The sequence below is a fragment of the Elephas maximus genome, chromosome 19 (genome assembly GCF_024166365.1).
Source record: "Elephas maximus indicus isolate mEleMax1 chromosome 19, mEleMax1 primary haplotype, whole genome shotgun sequence".
NCBI lineage: Eukaryota > Metazoa > Chordata > Mammalia > Proboscidea > Elephantidae > Elephas > Elephas maximus.
Window position 1 is genome coordinate 72200042 of NC_064837.1, and position 19131 is coordinate 72219172.

At 48.3% G+C, this 19131-nt stretch overlaps 1 protein-coding gene across 2 annotated transcripts in view; it reads right to left on the minus strand.

The window, feature by feature from the left end:
- Positions 1 to 1452: 1452 nt before the first annotated feature.
- Positions 1453 to 19131, minus strand: part of OGFOD3 (2-oxoglutarate and iron dependent oxygenase domain containing 3) — a 36400-nt gene continuing 18721 nt past the window's right edge. Inside the window, exons 8-9 of one of the 2 annotated variants that reach the window (XM_049859373.1) lie at positions 9679 to 9802; positions 1453 to 3465 (exon numbers count right to left, since the gene is read on the minus strand). In XM_049859373.1, coding sequence (XP_049715330.1) covers positions 3329 to 3465; positions 9679 to 9802 — 261 coding nt within the window. In that variant the 3' untranslated portion in view covers positions 1453 to 3328. The remainder of the gene's footprint in view (positions 3466 to 9678; positions 9803 to 19131) is intronic. The other variant, XM_049859374.1, reaches the window with a different exon arrangement.

Here is a 19131-nt window from a genome sequence, read left to right on the forward strand (position 1 = left end):
CACCGACCTGTGCCCACGCCCGTGCCTACACCCCGGTGCCAGCTGGGCCCCCTGTCCTGGTCTGTTCAGCCCAGCCCCCACCAGAAGTCTCTGGATCCCAGGACTCACCACAGGGTACCCATGCCCCCCCACCTGCCCACCAGAATGGGTGACTCCCCCCACGAAACACTCTTCGGTCTGTCTGTGGGCGTTTCTGGGTGAAGGGGCCCAGCCTTCCCCTCCCACCCCACCCTCCCTGGGGACACACCAGGGTTAGTGGCTACAGCACTAGATATGAGCAGGGAGCCGTGCGCTGCCCCCACCCCAGGATCCTGAATCACTGCAGACCACAAGGACCCTCCCCAGCAGCTGCTGGGGACCCAGAAGGGCCAGGCTTTGAGCAGGGGTCTGGGAAGAGCCCTGGCTTCAGGAGTTCAAAGGCCAGTCACACAGACACACAGGTACACACACACATATTCCTTCACACCTGCACATTCACACACACACACACAGTCACATGTATACACCTCACACTCACACACATGCTCACATATGTGCACACACGTAGTCACACATGCTCTCACATGTACGCACACTGATATGTAGTCACACATGCTCACACATGTACATACTCACGTTTAGTCACACATATACACACGCTCACACATGTACACACTTGCACACACACCTGCACATTCACACACACGTACACACACGTTCACACATGTACACAGTCATGCCCACACACGCTCACGCACAGCCACACGGAGACTGCACAGGCTCCCCTGGTCTCCCTGAGTCAGAACCAGCCCCACCCCCCCCGCCTGGCACTCCTGGCACTGTGGGCACAGAGGGCACTCTGGCGCCCAGCTCATAAGGGGGCAGGCACAGCCAGGACGGTGATGGATGGAGGCCTCCTCTGGCTTGAGAGCTGCAGGCGCGAAGCCCACGGGCATCCCGCCCCTGCTTCGAGGCCAGGCTGAGTCCTGTGGGTCCCCTGCCTGCCAGCCCCCACCTTGCCCTCAGGCCCCAGTCTGGCCCACCCAAGGCTCTGTGGCTGTCAAGGGTGTGAAGCAGCACACCCCGGTCTGGCAAGGACAGGATGGAGGGAGTTCTGGGCCGAGGCAAGGTCAGGGCAGGCTGGATTGGGAGAAGGGCCTGGATGGGGGGAGAAAGGCTTGGATGGGGCGAGATGGACAGGGGGCACCTGGGGAGGGGCTGACATGGTGCAGGCACACGGGCAAGACTGAACACCATCCATGATCTGAATACGTCAGGGCTCCTGCGGTTTGAACAGGTATTTTAAAATAGCTTTATGAAGGTACAATGACCCACCAGGAAACTCACCTGCTTAAAGCGTGCACGATGCTTTGCAGCCCACTGTAGAGCTGTGCACGGTCTCCACAACCCCACAGTGCTCCCCCAAGCCCACTAGCAGTGGGCCCCACTCCCAGCCCCAGCCCACCACTAATCCATCTCCTGCCCCTGTGGATTTGGCTGTTCTGGACAGCTCATACACATGAGTTCTTTCACTCGGCATGAAGTTTCCAAGGCTCATGCATGTGGTAGCATGTATCAGTACTCTGCCTCAGTTTGCCCATTTGCACAATGGACCACCTGATACGCCTGGAACAGCCACCTGAGAGCCAACTGGGGTGTGGCCACAGGCTCCCTGGCCCCAGGACAGAACCGAGGGCCCCTCCGTCACACCCTGCCATGGGGTGGGGGGGGCCTGTGGGAGGAGGTGGGAGCCCCATCCCCACATGGAGGGCACCAGGGGCTCCAGATTCTGGCCTGAACCCCCATCCACCCACAAACCACCAAACTGGGGTGCTCAAGCCCCAGGGCCACGCGAGGGGTAGGCTGGTAGGTAGGTGGCAGCGGTAGCACAGGAAGTGAGGTGGACAGCAGGCCCAGACACCTGCCCTGTCCAGCTGGCCACATGCCAGGCCTCTCCTGGTACCGGCTAGACTTCAGAGGGAGCCCTGTTCCCGAATCCCTGTCCTCAGGCTGACCTGCTGCCCTTCCCACTCAGAGTCCTGGACACAGAGGTGGCCTGGGTGCTGAGTGCAGGCCGGACAGACCATAAGGAGGCCAGGGTGGTTCTGGGCAGCACTCTGGCTTCTTTTCTGGTGGCTTCCTTCCACCTCGGGGACATCTCGGACCTCCATCTAAGCCATCATTGCCGCTCAGATGTGGCCAGCACGTCAGGCCAGCCTAGGGTCCACTGATTCTCTGCAGTTACCTCCTCTCAATGTCACCTCCTCCCTGGGGTCACCTTCTCCTGGGTCACCTCCTCCCTGGAGTCACCTCCTCCCTGGGGTCACCTACTCCCAATCACCTCCTCCTGGGTCACCTTATCCTGGGGTCACCTTCTCCTGGGATTTCCCTCCTCCCCGGGCCACCTCCTCCCCCCTTCATCTCGCCCTGGTGCCCTGTCCTGGGCCTCCATAGGCCTCCACGACAGCATCTCCCAGTCCAGTCGCCCCCCTTGGATTCGGTTGCCCGTGTCTCTCCTGCTCATGCCGACTGCTCACCCTGTTTTGAGACTTTCCCCCTCTTTTACTCAGAGCTTGGGGCAGACATCTGACACAACGACGGATGTCAACTGAAAGCCCGTTGTGCCCCTGGAGCTCAGACATCCCATGACCTCACATGGCCTCGCTTTCACAGGTCTCATTGCACCTGGAGACTGGCCACCTCTGCCACCTGGGAGGTGGGGCAGGAGTCCATCCCAACAGCAAGGTCACATGCACCATAAAGCCAGGCCAGGGTGGGCTTGTGGCTGTGGTGGTGAGGGCACGGACTCAGCCATTCAAGCATTTAGACCTTTACCCCCACTTGGACCCAGCAGAATCGGCCCTCACCCTGGAAGAACGACCTTCGCGGCCTCTAGAGCTGTCTGGAACCTTCTCCAAGGGGTCGCTGAATGGCTGACCTTGCCTCATGGTCACCCCAACATCACCCATGCACAAGTTTGCGGTGCTTTGTCTGTCCTCAGGCCAGGGTAGCATTGAAACAGGACAAGGTCCAGCACACAGTTCTGTCTGTTCCACCCCAGATTCCTGAGGAAGGAGGGGTGAGTCAGGGGCTCCTGGTCAACATCATCCCAAAGTAAACACACAGATGCTTGTGAAGTGAGATGCTTGCTCCCCAAATTTACTCACAGGTGAGAGAAATGAAAACATTAGCAAATCAAACTCCGGCTAACCCTTAAGGCACTCTGTGCAGTGGGATGGGCTGAGATGGCAGGGGGCACTCAGTGTGGTCCAGAAGCCCCCTCGGTGGGCTTGTTCTTGAGCTGGGGCACGTGGACAAGACTCTAACACCATCCCCAGGGCCCCGCTGGCTACGTGAAGGTAGGGTCTGTGATGCTGTGGTCGGGGTTGCAGGTGAAGGCGATGGTGATGGCGTAGCGTGTGCCCCAGAGGACCTTCTCCACCCGGTGCAGGTTCTCGGACCCCGAGGTGAAGAAGGAGACCCGGCCTGAGAGAGGGAGGGAGGAGTGAGCGTGGGAGGCCACTCACTGCTGGGGCCTCCAGGGGGACACACGACTCAGCACTCTTCACAGACGCACACGCAATCCCACCTACTTCCAGCCACCCCCCTCGCCCCGTAGGAGTCTGTGAGAACCCCACACGCCATCTGATGTCCTCAGGTGCTTGCGGCCTCCCAGGTCCCACATTTTAGGATTCTCATTTCTTATTACGCTAGAACAAAATCCAGTCCTCAGAGGGTAATGGCAGTGTTTTAACAAGCAGTTAGGAAAGCTGACCTTGAAAACATCCGACTTGCAGACACAGAGCTCACCACCATCAAGGAAAGATGAGAGATAAAGAAGTGGGGAAAAAAGCAGCTTCTATCACTAGGAAACTCTATTATTTTTTTTTTTTTTTATCACTAGGAAGACAGGGGTCCAAGCAGTCCTGGGAGCCGGGAGCTTTCGCACCATCTGTTTTAAGAGAATTCCATGTTTATCCTATTTAACTGGCCCTGCATGAGCCACTAGATTTCTTACGGTAAACATTGGCTGCTAGCGACCCACTCTGGCTGTCACAAGGCCTCAGCGTGGTAGAGCCCGAGGCCTAGCCCCCAAGATTCCCGACAGGGTCAACTCCCTCAGTTTCCCCGTAGAAACTCAATATCCTCCCTTCATACTTTCAATCTGGCTCTAAATCTTTGAAAGGTTTGGAAGTCCACCCAAATGTGCATTCTAGGTGTAAACTGAGCAGAGGGATCTTCCAGGCCTGACTGGACATGGCTAAACACAGGCCCAAGGATGCCTTGGAACACAAACTAGCTGCCATCCCCGCCTTCCTGGGCCAGATATCAAGGAAATGCTCTTCTCCAGGGTAATTTGGACTCAGAACACTTCCTAAGCTTAAAAAATGTCCTCGGTTTCTCCCAGTTTCAACCCAACCCGAGACACTGAATCTAGAAACCAGACCGGCCTACCCAGTGGGAGCTGAGGGCTCAGAGCTTTCAGGAACTTTAGCCCACCCCCGCCTGCCCACTCTGTCTGCTGTCTCCACGGCACAGACACAGGGCTCAGGTGTCTGTCAGCAATCAATCGCAGTAGGCTTTAGGGACCTCTTGCATTTCTGCATGTCCCAGGGACAGAGGCACCAAAGAACAGAGAAAAGGACTGATGAAAAATGAACTGGGCCTCACGAACCATGGGACAATATGAAAAGTGTTATTGACCCAAGAAACTGAGATAATAAAAGAAGCTGCTAAGTTTTGGGATACTTCGCTACATGGTAAATGCTGCACCACCCAAATGGCTAAAAGCTTAAAGGACAGATAATACTAAGCGCTGAGGAAGGTGTGGAGTAGTTACAACAGTTTGGCAGCTCCTTATAAAGTATAAAGTCAAATATGCACTTACCACCTGACCTAGCAATCCTGCTCATAGGTATTTGCTCAAGAGGGGAAAACATATGTCCAGACAAAGATGCATAGACAAGTGTTCGTGGCAGCTGTATTCATAGTAATCCAAACGGAAAACTCAAATGTACCTAAGGAGGTACATGGATAAACAGACTCCGGCACAGGAATTCAAGTGGAATGCTATTCTATCATGAAAAGAAAAGAACTACGAACACACAAGAGAATAGGGCTGAGCCTCAGAAACATTGTGCTGAGCAAAGGAAGTCAGCCACCAGAGTGTGTTCTGCACTATTCCTGCCACCCTGCTCATTCCCTTGGTACAGAAAAGGACCCAAAATGTGGAGACCAGGCTTGGTGGACTGCACATCAGAGAAGTCAGACATCTGCTTCTTGAACCAAGTCAGGCACGAGTCAAAATGATTCTCGCATGATGTTCTTGTGGAGTTAAGACCACTGACTTCCCAAATAAATGCCACAATGGGTGACCAGGAGGGACAGTGGAGGAAGAGAGATGATGAGTTCATAGAGGCTGAAAATCCATCCTTTTCTTCCCACTTGTGTCTGACTTTCAAGCAAAGTGGCCTTCCATTTCTTTCATCCGTGGAGAGCTGGCCTCACCCCTGGACACAAGCCTAGACCAGCCAGACCATGCCCGTAGGGCCCCTTTATTTGTGGGTGAGCCCTGTGCAATGACGTCCCTGTGCCGGTTACCATGCCCCTATGATGTCTGTGCAGTGACAGGCACCTTCTGTGCCTAAGGCCGAGATGGGAGACCTGCCCCATCGCCTACACTTCAGTTCCCTCCTCATGACCAGCTCACATGCTGTGGGACCACCAGCTATGTGGAAGGCTGGCATTGCATGGGCCACGCCCACCCATGAGGTCATCAGTGTCACAAACCCACCAGCTGAGCCTGACACCCTCTCGTCCCACCCCGGCATTTCAGGCCGGGCGGTCTCAGGGGCCACAGAACACAGTTCTGCATGCAGCAAGGGAAACCACACCCAAACCCACCACTGTTGAGTTGACTCCAACTCATAGCGATCCCATAAGACAGAATGGAACTGCCCCATAGGATTTCCAAGGCTGTAATCTTTACGGAAGCAGGCTGCCACATCTTTCTCCTGTGGAACAGGTGGTGTGTTTGAACAGCTGATCCTTTGGTTAGCAGCTGAGTGTTTTAACCATTGTACCACCAGATCTTCTGCAAGGGAGACAGTTAATGTCATAAAATAACTCAGCTGGAGTGGAAATCCTCTAACCCAATCAAATGCCAATGTGCTAACTCATAGCTAAAAGGCTAATGCTGGCTTTACACTTTTGTCTGAGGCCCTCTTTTAATGAACCAACATTTAAGCTCTATATTTAATCCTGGAAGCTCAAAAGTCCGCAGTAATTAAATTAATCATAGGTACTACAGCAATGCCCTAGAAGAACCAAATGGCAGAATGCTAGCCATCGGAGCCATGAAGAAATTATCAGCAGATGGGATGAAGACGCCATTGGGGCAGTGACCAGTAACCAGCGCTGGTAACTCGCCTGATGAGGCAAATACCAATGTGTCAGCCACACAGAGCAAGGGAAAACTTAACATTCATACCATTTAGATGACACTGTTCTTTCCACTCTACGAAAATACAGTATTTCAGTATTTTCAGGAAAAAAAGTGCTTTCTGCCTTTTGATTTTCTTCAGTGAACAACAATTAGATATCACCCAGTTTCTTAAAGCAGGATTTAACTTGGCAATTAAACCAAAAAAACCAAACCCAGTGCCGTTGAGTCGATTCCGACTCAGAGTGACCCTATAGGACAGAGTAGAACTGCCCCATAGTTTCCAAGGAGCGCCCGGCGAACTCGAAATGCTGACCCTTTGGTCAGCTGCCGTAGCACTTAACCACTATGCCACCAGGGTTTCCAACTTGGCAACTAAATAACTAAAAATAATCAGATGATCTCAGTTTTCAGTATCTTGTCTTCTCTTGGGCAAAACGGCCCTGGACCCCTCCCCAAAGCATGACATGTGCCCACAGTCTTGGCAGCGAAGCTTCACTGGCTCTTGGTCCGTCTCATTCTTGGGGAGTTTTGGTGAGAGCCCAACATGATGAAGCCTCCATCGAGACCTCCCCCGTCCACCACGGATTCCCGCCCCACCTCGCGGCCCGCCAAGCCACAGCTCTAACTGTGCTTTGGCCTGGCCACGCTGCAGCCGTAACCACAGTTTGAAGTTGGTGCCAGAATCCTGCGCGTGCGCGAACCAAGATTTTGGCGCATGCGCAGGGCCTGAAGAGCTGTGTCCTCAGCCTGTCCTTGGACCCGTAAATCACCGACATGATTCAACATCAAAACCTTCAAATATGGACATGGGAGGGCTAAGGGCAGAGAGTTCTGGGCACCAAACCCAACCCCCAGACACCATTGGAAATAAAAAGCTCCCCAACCCCCTCAGACAGCGAGCACGTGGCCTTATGGTCACTATACCCCGCGTTGCTCTTTCCGCAGACAATAAATTTCCACTTTCTGTTTCCCTTACAACTTGTGGTGTGGCGTCCATCTTATTTCGATCGGCTAATAGGACAGGACAAGTACCCTCGTTTGGTTACAATGATGCATTAAAAACCGGGTAAAAGAAATCCAGGTAGGTAGGCAGCGTGAAGCTTTATATTTATCTGGCTAGGAGTTGGCTGTGTTTACTGTTTGCTATAGCCCTGGTGTCAGAGGATAAAGTTTTCTCTGGTGTCCTTGTTTTTGTCTCCTCTGTAGTATTTGGGTTTCCCTGGAGACTCCTTAAAGAGGGTCTAAGGCTTGCATTCATTCTCTTAGCTGTAATCCCATTAGGGAAGGGAAACGTTCTAGGATCCTGTATTAGGTTTGGGTCTTTTAGTGAGCCTATAAACCCTGGTGGTGCAGTGGTTAAGTGCTACAGCTGCTAACCAAGAGGTCAGCAGTTTGAATCTGCCAGGGGCTCCTTGGAAACTCTATGGGGCAGTTCTGCTCTGTCCTACAGGGTCGCTATGACTCGGAATCAACTCGACAGCAGTGGGTTTGTTTTTTTTTTTGGTTTATGCTTCTGGTCCAGGATCTTCGCAAGTGCTTCTCTGCTTTTTCACCTCTTAGGTGAAACAGAAGGCGGTAGAGGCGGCTAGGACTGGGTATTTCCCCTCCCACAGGTTGATTAGGCTTTGATAAAATAGTTTCCCTCAGGGTAGACCTTGTTAAGGAGAAGAGAGAGAGCTTTGGGCTTATTTCAAAATGGTTACTTCTCCCTTCCCCTAGCCAGAAGCACAAGGGGATTTTCTCAGAACTTCAGTGAGAGCCTGGTGGGGGTCCTGGAGGTAAAGCTCACAACATATAGGGCCCCCTTGAGACTTCTGCCACCCGCTCTCCCCGCCCCCGCCAAGGTTTTTGCTCTCAAGATATTCTACACTGAGCCTTCAGCGGCTGGTCAGTTAAAATGTTCCTACTGTCCTGGCCCCAGTGGCCAGATCCTGCTCCAGGGATCTTGCTCGAGGTAGGCTGTGATTCTTTGTACCTACCTTCTGTAACTCCAGTTTTGGGGGCAGCAGTTAACCCTGTGACCTCAATTTTCTGACGGATCTAAGGAGAGTTACTGATTTTCAGTTTGTTCAGCTTTTTTCTTGTTGTGAGGACAGGAGTGAGGACTTCCAATACGTTGAGCCAGAAACCAGCCACTAGCCAAAAGCCACTGCTGTCGAGTCGATTCCGACTCATAGCGACAGAGTCCCATCTAATTCTTGGAATTCACGAGATGTCCACTTGAAATGAAGCCATCCTGGGAGTGGGAGGACTGTATGGTAAAGGATTAACTCAGCAGCTCTGGCTAACTAAACTGCGCATTCAAAGGATGCGGAACGGCCAGGCCCTGGGAAGGAACCCTACACCCTTGGAGTATTCTCCCTGCGGAGAAGGTCTTTGTTTACCTAGGGCCATATAGTCTATGCCAACAATGGGACTGATGGTGGGGGCCTTAGGCCATGCAGTATAAGCTCCTCTGGAGGGGCTGTACACTGTCAGCCACATTGGTGGTCAGCTGTGCCTACATGACTGTCCCCCAATAAAAACCTCGGACACCAAGGTTTAGGTGAGCTTCTCTGTGCGTGTTCTCTTCCTGGGAGAATGAAGCGATGTGTTCCCGTGTCTCTTTTCTTATTTTATAAGGACGCCCGTCAGATTGGATTAGGACCCACCCTACCCCAGTACAACTTCATATTAACTAACCAGCAAGGACCCTATTTCCAAACAAAGTCTTGTTCATAGGTACATGGGTGTGGTGCCAAGGATTACTGATTGATTACTTTTAAGTGGGCTTTCTAGCCAAGGGCTTGTAACTCTCACTCAGGTGACTGTGTGATAGGGTAATTGTGGCCTACCTATGGGACTGGTCAGTTTTGCCTTAAAAGAGAACCAACTGCAGAGCAGAGAGGAGGAGCCCACCACCACCAAGGAAGGCAGGCTGGTGTCAGAATTAGTAAAGATGGAGGAGAAAGGAGGAGTGTCTGACCCCCACCTCACAGGAATCAGCCTTGGGCTGTTGATCTTGATTCTCCTTCCCCCTCATGGAGTTGGAGGTCAGACACTGCCCCACGCAGTTTTTATAGTGGGTCAGGACCTGAGCATATCTTTTGGAGGGATACAACTCAACCCATAACACCATCACTCTCGGACTCTGGGTGTTTAACAGCCCTCATTTACCCACCACTGGGACTGCATGTGCACGGCGGTCTCAAAGCAGGCAGGGAGTGGCCCCGCATGCCCCCGCACACTCTGGTCAGTGCCTGCCCATGTCCTACCAACTCTCGGCTCCACCGTCTTGTTTGCTCCCTCCTCCATGAACACGAATCGTCCTCCGCCAAAGTCTTCCAGGTAGTCGGACAGGTACAGCAGTGAGGTGTAGTCAAAGGAGCCATAGGTCACCTGGCGGAAAGCCACAGGGAGCGGGTCAGACCCTGTCGATGCCCGGGAGGAACCATGGTTCTTAACAAAAGTACAGAACTCTCTGCTTCCAGCTGACACATTTTCTGAAGGTTAGTAAACAAAACGGCCTCATAGTCAGGACATCCACTGCCTTCACCCTCTTGAAACCCCTCACAGCTCACAGTGCTATTAGGATTTCCTGAACAGCTAACATGCCTCACAGCTGTGTTCAGGCAAAAGCAACAGGCACAGAAAGCCACAGCAAAGGAGAAGTTCACATGGAGTCTCGTCTCTGGTGGTGCTACAGCCACAATCAATCCATCCACAGGCCAAATCGTTCAATGTCAACACACGGGAGCCCAAAGCATCAATGAAAAGTGAGGACGCAGCCTGGTCTTGGTGTCCCTTTCACCCATCTCTCTCTCTCCGGCCCCCCTCACTCCTGCCCCAATGAGGCCCTCCCCAACAAGCTTCCCATACTTGAGTCCTTGGCTCAGGCTATTTTGGGGGAGCCCAGGCTAAGACAGGCATCAGGCAAAAAAAAGCAGGGTGCAGACCTTTAGAGTAGTGAATTACTTAATATGGCCCTTCTAGCCATTTTTTTTAGCCATAGTCTTTGTAACTCCTACTATGGGACTATGCAAATGAGGTTATTGTGGCCACCAAGGGGATTAGATAGCTTGCTAATAATGCAAGTAAGGTGCATGGTACCCTTGTGGGGGTGGGACCATGCAAATAAGGTGTATGAAACACTAACGAGAGGATTGATTGGTTTTGCCATTCCGCTAGGCTTAAAATGAGCCATCCTGGAGGCAGATGGGGAAACTGACTACCACCAAAAGAAGACCTGGGAGTGGAGCATGTCATTCCGACCCAAGATCCCTGCGCTGAGAACTCCTAGACACAGGAGACAGAGAGATGACACGAAGCACAGCAGAGAAATGGCAGCAGTAGAACCAGAACTGGGAGATCAGCAGGAGACGGTGCAGTGGGCTTCCTGGCCCATGGAGCAAGGTGCTTACAGTGGGCGTGCCGACCCATGGAGCAAGATAGCTGAGCACCTTCGGGCAGGAGGCTTCCTGGTAGGGTGGGGTGCCTCCAGGCACTAGGCAGTGGTGCTAGGCTCACCAACCCATACAGCAAGAGAGCTGAGTGCCTTGAGGCCGAGGCTTGACTGGCAGAGTACAGCGCCTGCTTTGTAAGATTTGCCTGCACAGGCCAGAAGCCAGATCAGCCCAAGAGGCCCCAGGGGCCAAGGGGCTAAGGGCCAGGCAGAGGCCTGCCTGCAGCACGGCTGAGAAAAGGCTGTCCTGATGTTAGAACTGTATCCCGAGCCTTCCTGAACCTGAGTTGTAACCTGTTACCTCCCTAATAAACCCCATAACCATGAGTATGGTCTATGAGTTCTGTGTGGCCATTACAACAAGTCATCAAACCCAGCCGAGAAGTAGAGGGCGGTGGGTGGAAGGATGGCTGGTGTCAGAACTGGTAAAAAGGTTGGAGGGTGGAGGCATGTCTGACCTCTGCTTCACAGGAATCAGCCTTGGGCTGTCGATACTGATCCTGATTCTCCTTCCCCTTGTGAAGTTACATGAGCTCAGACCCTGCGACCACAGCATTTTTACAAGACCACTATGCAGAACACATTGACTTTTGTGTGAAAAGGATAGAAACCGCACTGTGTGTCATGATCTAAGCTGACATGAGTTGCATTCTTTCATGTAACAGGACGAGTAAAACAATTGCTGATTTTTTTTTAAAGTGGTTATTTACAATTAATAGAACACAGTATTTTTATGCATCTGTTCTTACACACATAAAGAAACTCAAGAAGGATGCTGGAAAATCTCGTAACAGTGGTTACCTTGGTGGGTAAGGGGGTTACAGGGGGAAGGTGTGGAAGACTTGCTTTTTACTGTTGCCTTTTATATATATATATATATATATATATATATATATATATATTTTTTTTTTTTTTCATTTTCAAACCTTGTAGAATGTTTTATTTATTCAAAACAATTATAGTTAAGTGCACTGGCTAGAAACTATAGCAAAATAGCTCCCAAGAGATGAACATTAAATCACCCAGGTTTTTAAATAGTTCTATTCCACTGAAGCAAACTTTGCTAATTGGAAAAACACAAGTCATCTGCTGCCTGGTTTCCTGATAAACTGTGTCATAGAAGGGTAGAGATGTGGCCCAAAGATGAGCCGCTCTCTGAGCCCTTCCTAATGAGCTTGTTTTGCACTGCCTTTATGCCAGAGAGTAACATTCAGAAAACAAAAATAGACAAAAATTTCCCAGCGTGTACAGCTATGCTCACGAAGAAGGAAATGGTTTTAAGAGCAAAGTGCTCCTGCGCCAAGACTGCTGCCAACACTCACAGCATCCAAGAAGAAAAGATAATATTTAAAAGTAATCTCAAACCTCTGAGTTCCTTTATTTTTCTTATTTCCTAAATCTACTGTTTAAAGCCAAATAGCAGAGGGCCAAGGCAGAGTAAGCCAACTACAGACTCTACCAACTGCAGCTAGAAACCTGGAAAAGAGGACACAAAAAGCAACCATCTGAGGACTCAGCAAAGCCAACAGCAGCAGGCAGACCAGGGACCGCAGTCAAAACTTGAATAATGGCCAGAGTGTTGTGGGGTTTTCCTTGGGCCCAATTGTGGAACTTCACAGCAATGTGGGCAATAAAACCTCTGGCCGAACCCTCTGTCCCCCAGGCCTGCCCGAGGCCAGCCTGCCAGGAGCTGCATTGGGTGGGGCGGTAGGGTGGACACCAGAAGTCTAAGTACTCTCTGGTCAGAGGACCTGGAAAGCGGGTCCTGTTGTCTGAAAACTGTGGAAGGAATCCCCATGATTTCTCCTCTTTTCTCTCACTGCTTCACCCCGAAGGTGGCCCTAGTCACGAAGAATTCACAACAGTACAATGGGGCCAAACTTGGCTCAGAGAAATGTGGCTTCTGCCCAGAGCCACTGGGAAAAGGGGTCCGGGGAAGCAGTGGAGGGGCAGTGTGAGCACAGCCTGCTGCCTTTCCCTGTGATACAAAAGAACCCCCTTGTGCTCAGGACCTAATGCATTGGCCTGGCACTTTGGACAGGGTGAGTGTGGTCTGACTCCGTTTTTTAGGGCGTCTTGACCCAAAACACATCCCACAGCAGCTGGTGGGCTATCAGCATGTCCCTCTGCACTGCCCTGAGCAAACGTCAACATTCCGAGGAATGGTTTAGCTAAGTGTGGCCAAATCCACTGTTATATCTGTTCCCAACAGGGAGGGGACAGGGTCCTTCTCCTGCAGCACAAGAGGGGTACATGCAGACCATGTTCCTATGTCAGCTGTAGAGCGAGACCCGCTGGACATAGGGGACCAGCATCCACTGTTAAACCAACCCTGCTCTGCCTCTTCTCCAGGTGAGCTATTTGCTTTCTTTGTCTTTTTTTTTTTTTAATTTTTATTGCACTTTAAGTAAGTTTACAAATCAAGTCGGTCTCTTGTTAGGTGCCGTCAAGTTGGTTCCGACTCATAGCAACCCTACGCACAACAGAATGAAACGCCGCCCGGTCCTGCACCATCCTTACAATCGTTGTTATGCTTGAGCTTATTGTTGCAGCCACCGTGTCAGTCCACGTCATTGAGGGTCTTCCTCTTTTCCGTTGACCCTGTACTTCGCCAAGCATGATGTCCTTCTCCAGGGACTGATCCCTCCTGACAACATGTCCAAAGTATGTAAGGCGCAGTCTCGCCATCCTTGCTTCTAAGGAGCATTCTGGTTGTACTTCTTTTAAGACAGATTCGTTCGTTCTTTTGGCAGTCCATAGTATATTCAATATTCTTCACGAACACCACAATTCAAAGGTGTCAATTCTTCTTCGGTCTTCCTTATTCATTGTCCAGCTTTCACATGCATATGATGCAACTGAAAATACCATGGCTTGGGTCAGGCGCACCTTAGTCTTCAAGGTGACATCTTTGTTCTTCAACACTTTAAGGAGGTCCTTTGCAGCAGATTTATCCAATGCAATGTGTCTTCTGATTTCTTGACTGCTGCTTCCATGGTTGTTGATTGTGGATCCAAGTAAAATTAAATCCTTGATAACTTCAGTCTTTTCTCCATTTAGCATGATGTTGCTCATTGGTCCAGTTGTGAGGATTTTTGTTTTCTTTATGTTGAGGTGCAATCCATATTGAAGGCTGCGGTCTTTGATCTTCATTAGTAAGTGCTTCAACTCCTTTTCACTTTCAGCAAGCAAGGTTGTGTCATCTGCATAATGCAGGTTGTTAATGAATCTTCCTCCAGTCCTGATGCCCCATTCTTCTTCACATAGTCCAGCTTCTCAGATTATCTGCTCAGCATACAGATTGAATAGGTATGGTGAAAGGATACAACCCTGATGCACACCTTTCCTGACTTTAAACCAATCAGTATCCCCTTGTTCTGTCCAAACAACTGCCTCTTGATCTATGTAAAGGTTCCTCATGAGCACAATTAAGTATTCTGGAACTCCCATTCTTCACAATGTTATCCATAATTTGTTATGATTCACACAGTCGAATGGCTTTGCATAGTCAATAAAACACAGGTAGACACCCTTCTGGTATTCTCTGCTTTCAGCCAGGATCCATCTGACATCAGCAATGATATCCCTGGTTCCACGTCCTCTTCTCAAACTGGCCTGAATTTCTGACAGTTCCTTGTCGATAAACTGCTGCAGCCGTTTTTGAATGATCTTCAGCAAAATTTTGCTCACTTGTGATATTAATAATATTGTTCTGTAATTTCCACATTCGGTTGGATCACCTTTCTTGGGAATAGGTATAAATATGGACCTCTTCCAGTCAGTTGGCCAGGAAGCTGTCTTCCATATTTCTTGGCATAGATGAGTGAGCACCTCCAGCACTCCATCTGTTTGTTGAAACATCTCAATTGATATCCCATCAATTCCTGGAGCCTTGTTTTTCGCCAATGCCTTCAGATCAGCTTGGACTTCTTCCTTCAGTACCTCTTGAGATGGTTGAATGTCGACTAATTCTTTTTGGTATAACGACTCTGTATTCCTTCCATCTTCTTTTGATGCTTCCTGTGTCATTTAATATTTTCCCCATGGAATCCTCCACTATTGCAACTCGAGGCTTGAATTTTTTCTTCAGCTCTTTCAGCTTGAGAAACACCAAGCTTGTTCTTCCCTTTTGCTTTTCCATCTCCAGCTCTTTGTACATGTCTGTCAGTTTGTCATACTGTTGGGGCTTGCATGTTGCTGTGATGCTGGAAGCTATGCCACTGGTATTCAGACACCAATAGGGTCACCCATGGAGGACAGGTTCAAGCCGAGCTTCCAGACTAAGACAGACTAGCAAGAAGGACCCGGTAGTCTACTTCTGAAAAGCATTAGCCAGTAAAAACCTTATGAATAGCAGCGGAACACTGTCTGATATAGTGCTGGACGATGAGCCCCTCAGGTTGGAAGGCACTCGAAAGATGACTGGGGAACAGCTAGCTGCCTCCTCAAAGTAGAGTCGACCTTAATGACGTGGATGGAGTAAAGCTTTCGGGACCTTCATTTGCTAATGTAGCATGACTCAAAATCAGAAGAAACAGCTGCAAACATCCATTAATAGTCAGAACCTGGAATGTACAAAGTATGAATCTAGGAAAACTGGAAATCGTTAAAAATGAAAATGGAATACATAAACATCAATATCCTAGGCATTAGTGAGCTGAAATGGACTGGTATTGGCCATTTGGAATCGGACAATCATATAGTCTACTATGCTGGGAATGACAACTTGAAGAGGAATGGTGTTGCATTCATTGTCAAAAAGAACGTTTCAAGATCTATCCTGAAGTACAATGCTGTCAGTGATAGGATAATATCCACACGCCTACAAGAAAGACCAGTTAAGACTACTATTATTCAAATTTACACACCAACCACTAGGGCCAAAGATGAAGAAATAGGAGATTTTTATCAGCTGCTGCAGTCTGAAATTGATCAAATATGCAATCAGGATGCATTGATAACTACTGGTGATTGGAATGCAAAAGTTGGAAACAAAGAAGAAGGATCAGTAGTTGGAAAATATGGTCTTGGTGATAGAAACAATGCCAGAGATGGAATGATAGAATTTTGCAAGACCAATGACTTCTTCATTGCAAATACCTTCTTTTACCAACATAAATGGTGACTATACACATGGACCTTGCCAGATAGAACACACAGAAATCAAATTGACTACATCTGTGGAAAGAGATGATGGAAAAGCTCAATATCATCAGTCAGAACAAGGCCGGGGGCCAACTGGAACAGACCATCAATTGCTCATATGCAAGTTCAAGCTGAAACTAAAGAAAATCAGAGCAAGTCCAGGAGAGCCAAAATATGACCTTGAGTATATCCCACCTGAAGTGAGAGACCATCTGAAGAACAGATTTGACACACTGAACACTAGTGACCAAAGACCAGACGAGTTCTGGAATGACATTAAGGACATCATACATGAAGAAAGCAAGAGGTCATTGAAAAGACAGGAAAAAAAGAAAAGACCAAGATGGATGTCGGAGGAGACTCTGAAACTTGCTCTCGAACATAGAGCAGCTAAAGCAAAAGGAAGAATTGATGAAGTAAAACAGTTGAACAGAAGAATTCAACGGGCATCTCGAGAAGACAAAGTAAGGTATTATAATGACACGTGCAAAGAGCTGGAGATGGAAAACCAAAAGGGACAAACACACTCAGTGTTTCTCAAGCTGAAAGAACTGAAAGAAAATGTATATACACCTTGCTGTATACTCCTAGTTGCTCTCCCCCTAATGAGACAGCACACTCCTTCCCTCCACTCTTTCTTTTGGTGTCCATTCCAACAGCTTCTGACTCCCTCTGCCCTCTCATTTCCCCTCCAGACAGGAGGTGCCCACATAGTCTCACGTGTCTACTTGAGCCAAGAAGCTCATTCTTCACCAGCATCATTTTCTATCCCATTGTCCAGTCCAATCTCTGTCTGAAGAGTTGGCTTTGGGAATGGGTTCTTGTCTGGGGCTAATAGGAGGTCTGGGGACCATGACCACCAGGGTTCTTCTAGTCTCAGTCAGATCATTAAGTCTGGTCTTTTTACGAGAGTTTGGGGTCTGCATCGCACTGTTCTCCTGCTCCCTCAGGGGTTCTCTGTTTTGTTTCCTGTCAGGGCAGTCATCGGTTATAGCCGAGCACCATCTAGTTCTTCTGGTCTTGGACTGATGCAGTCTCTGATTTATTGGCCCTTTCTGTCTCTTGGGCTCATAATTACCTTGTGTGTTTGGTGTTCTTCATTCTCCTTTGCTCCAGGTGGGTTGAGACCAATTGATGCATCTTAGATGGCCGCTTGCTAGTGTTTAAGACCCCAGACTCCACTCACCGAAGTGGGATACAGAATGTTTTCTTAATAGATTTTACTATGCCTATTGACCTAGATGTCCTGAAACCAAGGTCCCCAGACTCCCACCCCTGCTACACTGGCCTTTGAAGCATTCGGTTTATTCAGGAACTTCTTTTTTTTTGTTTTGTTTAGTCCAGTTGTGCTGACTCTCCTGTATTGTGTGTTGTCTTTCCCTTCACCTGAAATAGTTCTTATCTACTATCTATTAGTGAATACCCCTCTCCCTCTCTCTTTCCCTCCCCCCTCTTGTAATATTCTTCTCTGTTTAAACTATTTCTCGAGTTCTTATAATAGTGGTCTTATACAATATTTGTCCTTTTGCAATTAACTAATTTCACCAGCATAATGCCTTCCAGATTCCTCCATGTTATGAAATGTTTCACAGATTCATTACTGTGCTTTATCACTGCGTAGTATTCCATTGTGTGAATATACCATAATTTATTTATCCATCCATCCGTTGGTGGGTATCTTGGTTGCTTCCATCTTTTTGCTATTGTAAACAGTGGTGCAATAAACATGGGTGTGCATATATCCATTTGTATAAAGGCTCTTATTTCTCTAGGATATATTCCAAGGAGTGGGATTGCTGGATCAGATGGTAGTTCTACTTCTAGCCTTTTAAGGAAGTGCCACACCTATTTCCAAAGTGGTTGTACCATTTTACATTCCCACCAGCAGTGTATAAGTGTCCCAGTCTCTCCACAGCCTCTCCAGCATTTATTATTTTGTGTTTTTTGGATTAATGCCAGCCTTGGTGGAGTGAGATCGCTATGTCTTATACTCCTTTTTTGTTCCACTGTTCTTTCATTGTTGTCTTCTTTGGTGTTGGATGGATATTTTCTAGTGTACCATCTTAATTCCCTTGTCATATACCTTACCATATTTTTGGAGTTATTACCTCAGTGGTTGTCCTATGGGTTACAATTAACACCTTAATTCATAACAAATAGTTAGGATTAATACAAACTTAATTTCAATAATACACAAAACTTCACTCCCATGTGGCTCCATTCCCTCCTCACACCTTTGTGCTGTTGTTATCCAAACCACATCTTTATATACTGTGTGCCCATAACACAGATTTATAGTTACTATATTGCTTTATGCAGTTGTCCTTTAAATCAGATAGGAGAAAAAAAGAGATACAGACAAAAGAATACATATGTACTCTCTTTTGTACCAATGTCACTGTCTTTATTGGTGCTCTTTATTTCTTCATGTGGATTTGAGTCAGTCTAGTGTTCTTCTGTTTCAGCCTGAAGGACTCCCTTTAGGTTTTTTTTGTAGGGCAAGTTTGCTAGTGACAAACTCTCTCAGCTTTTGTTTATTTGAGAATGTCTTCGTTTTAAAATCTTAAAAAAAAATTAGATACAATTAACATACTATAAATTTCACCATTTTAAAGTGTACAATTCAATGATTCTTTAGTATATTCACAAGGTTTTGCCACCATCACCAGTATCTAATTCCAGAATGTTTCCACCATCCCAAAAAGAAACCCCATACTGTGTCCCCACTCCCTGGCAACCACTAATCTACTTTCTGTCTCTACGGATTTGCCTATTCTGGACATTTCATGTAAATGGAATCATACAATATGTCGCCTCTTGTGTGTGGCTTCTTTCACTTAGCATAATGTTTTCAAGGTTCATCCATGTTATGGCATGTATCAGTAATTCATTCCTTTTTATGGGTGGACAATTTTCCATTGTATGGATACATCACATTTTGTTTATCCATTCATCTATTGATGAACATTTGTTTTTTTGCAATTTTTGGCTATTATGAATGATGCTGCTATGAACATTCATGTGCAAGTTTTTGTATAAAACTACATTCTCCAATCTATTGGGCGTAAAGTTAAGAATGGGATTGCTTGTTTATACAGTAACTCTATGTTAACTTTTTTTG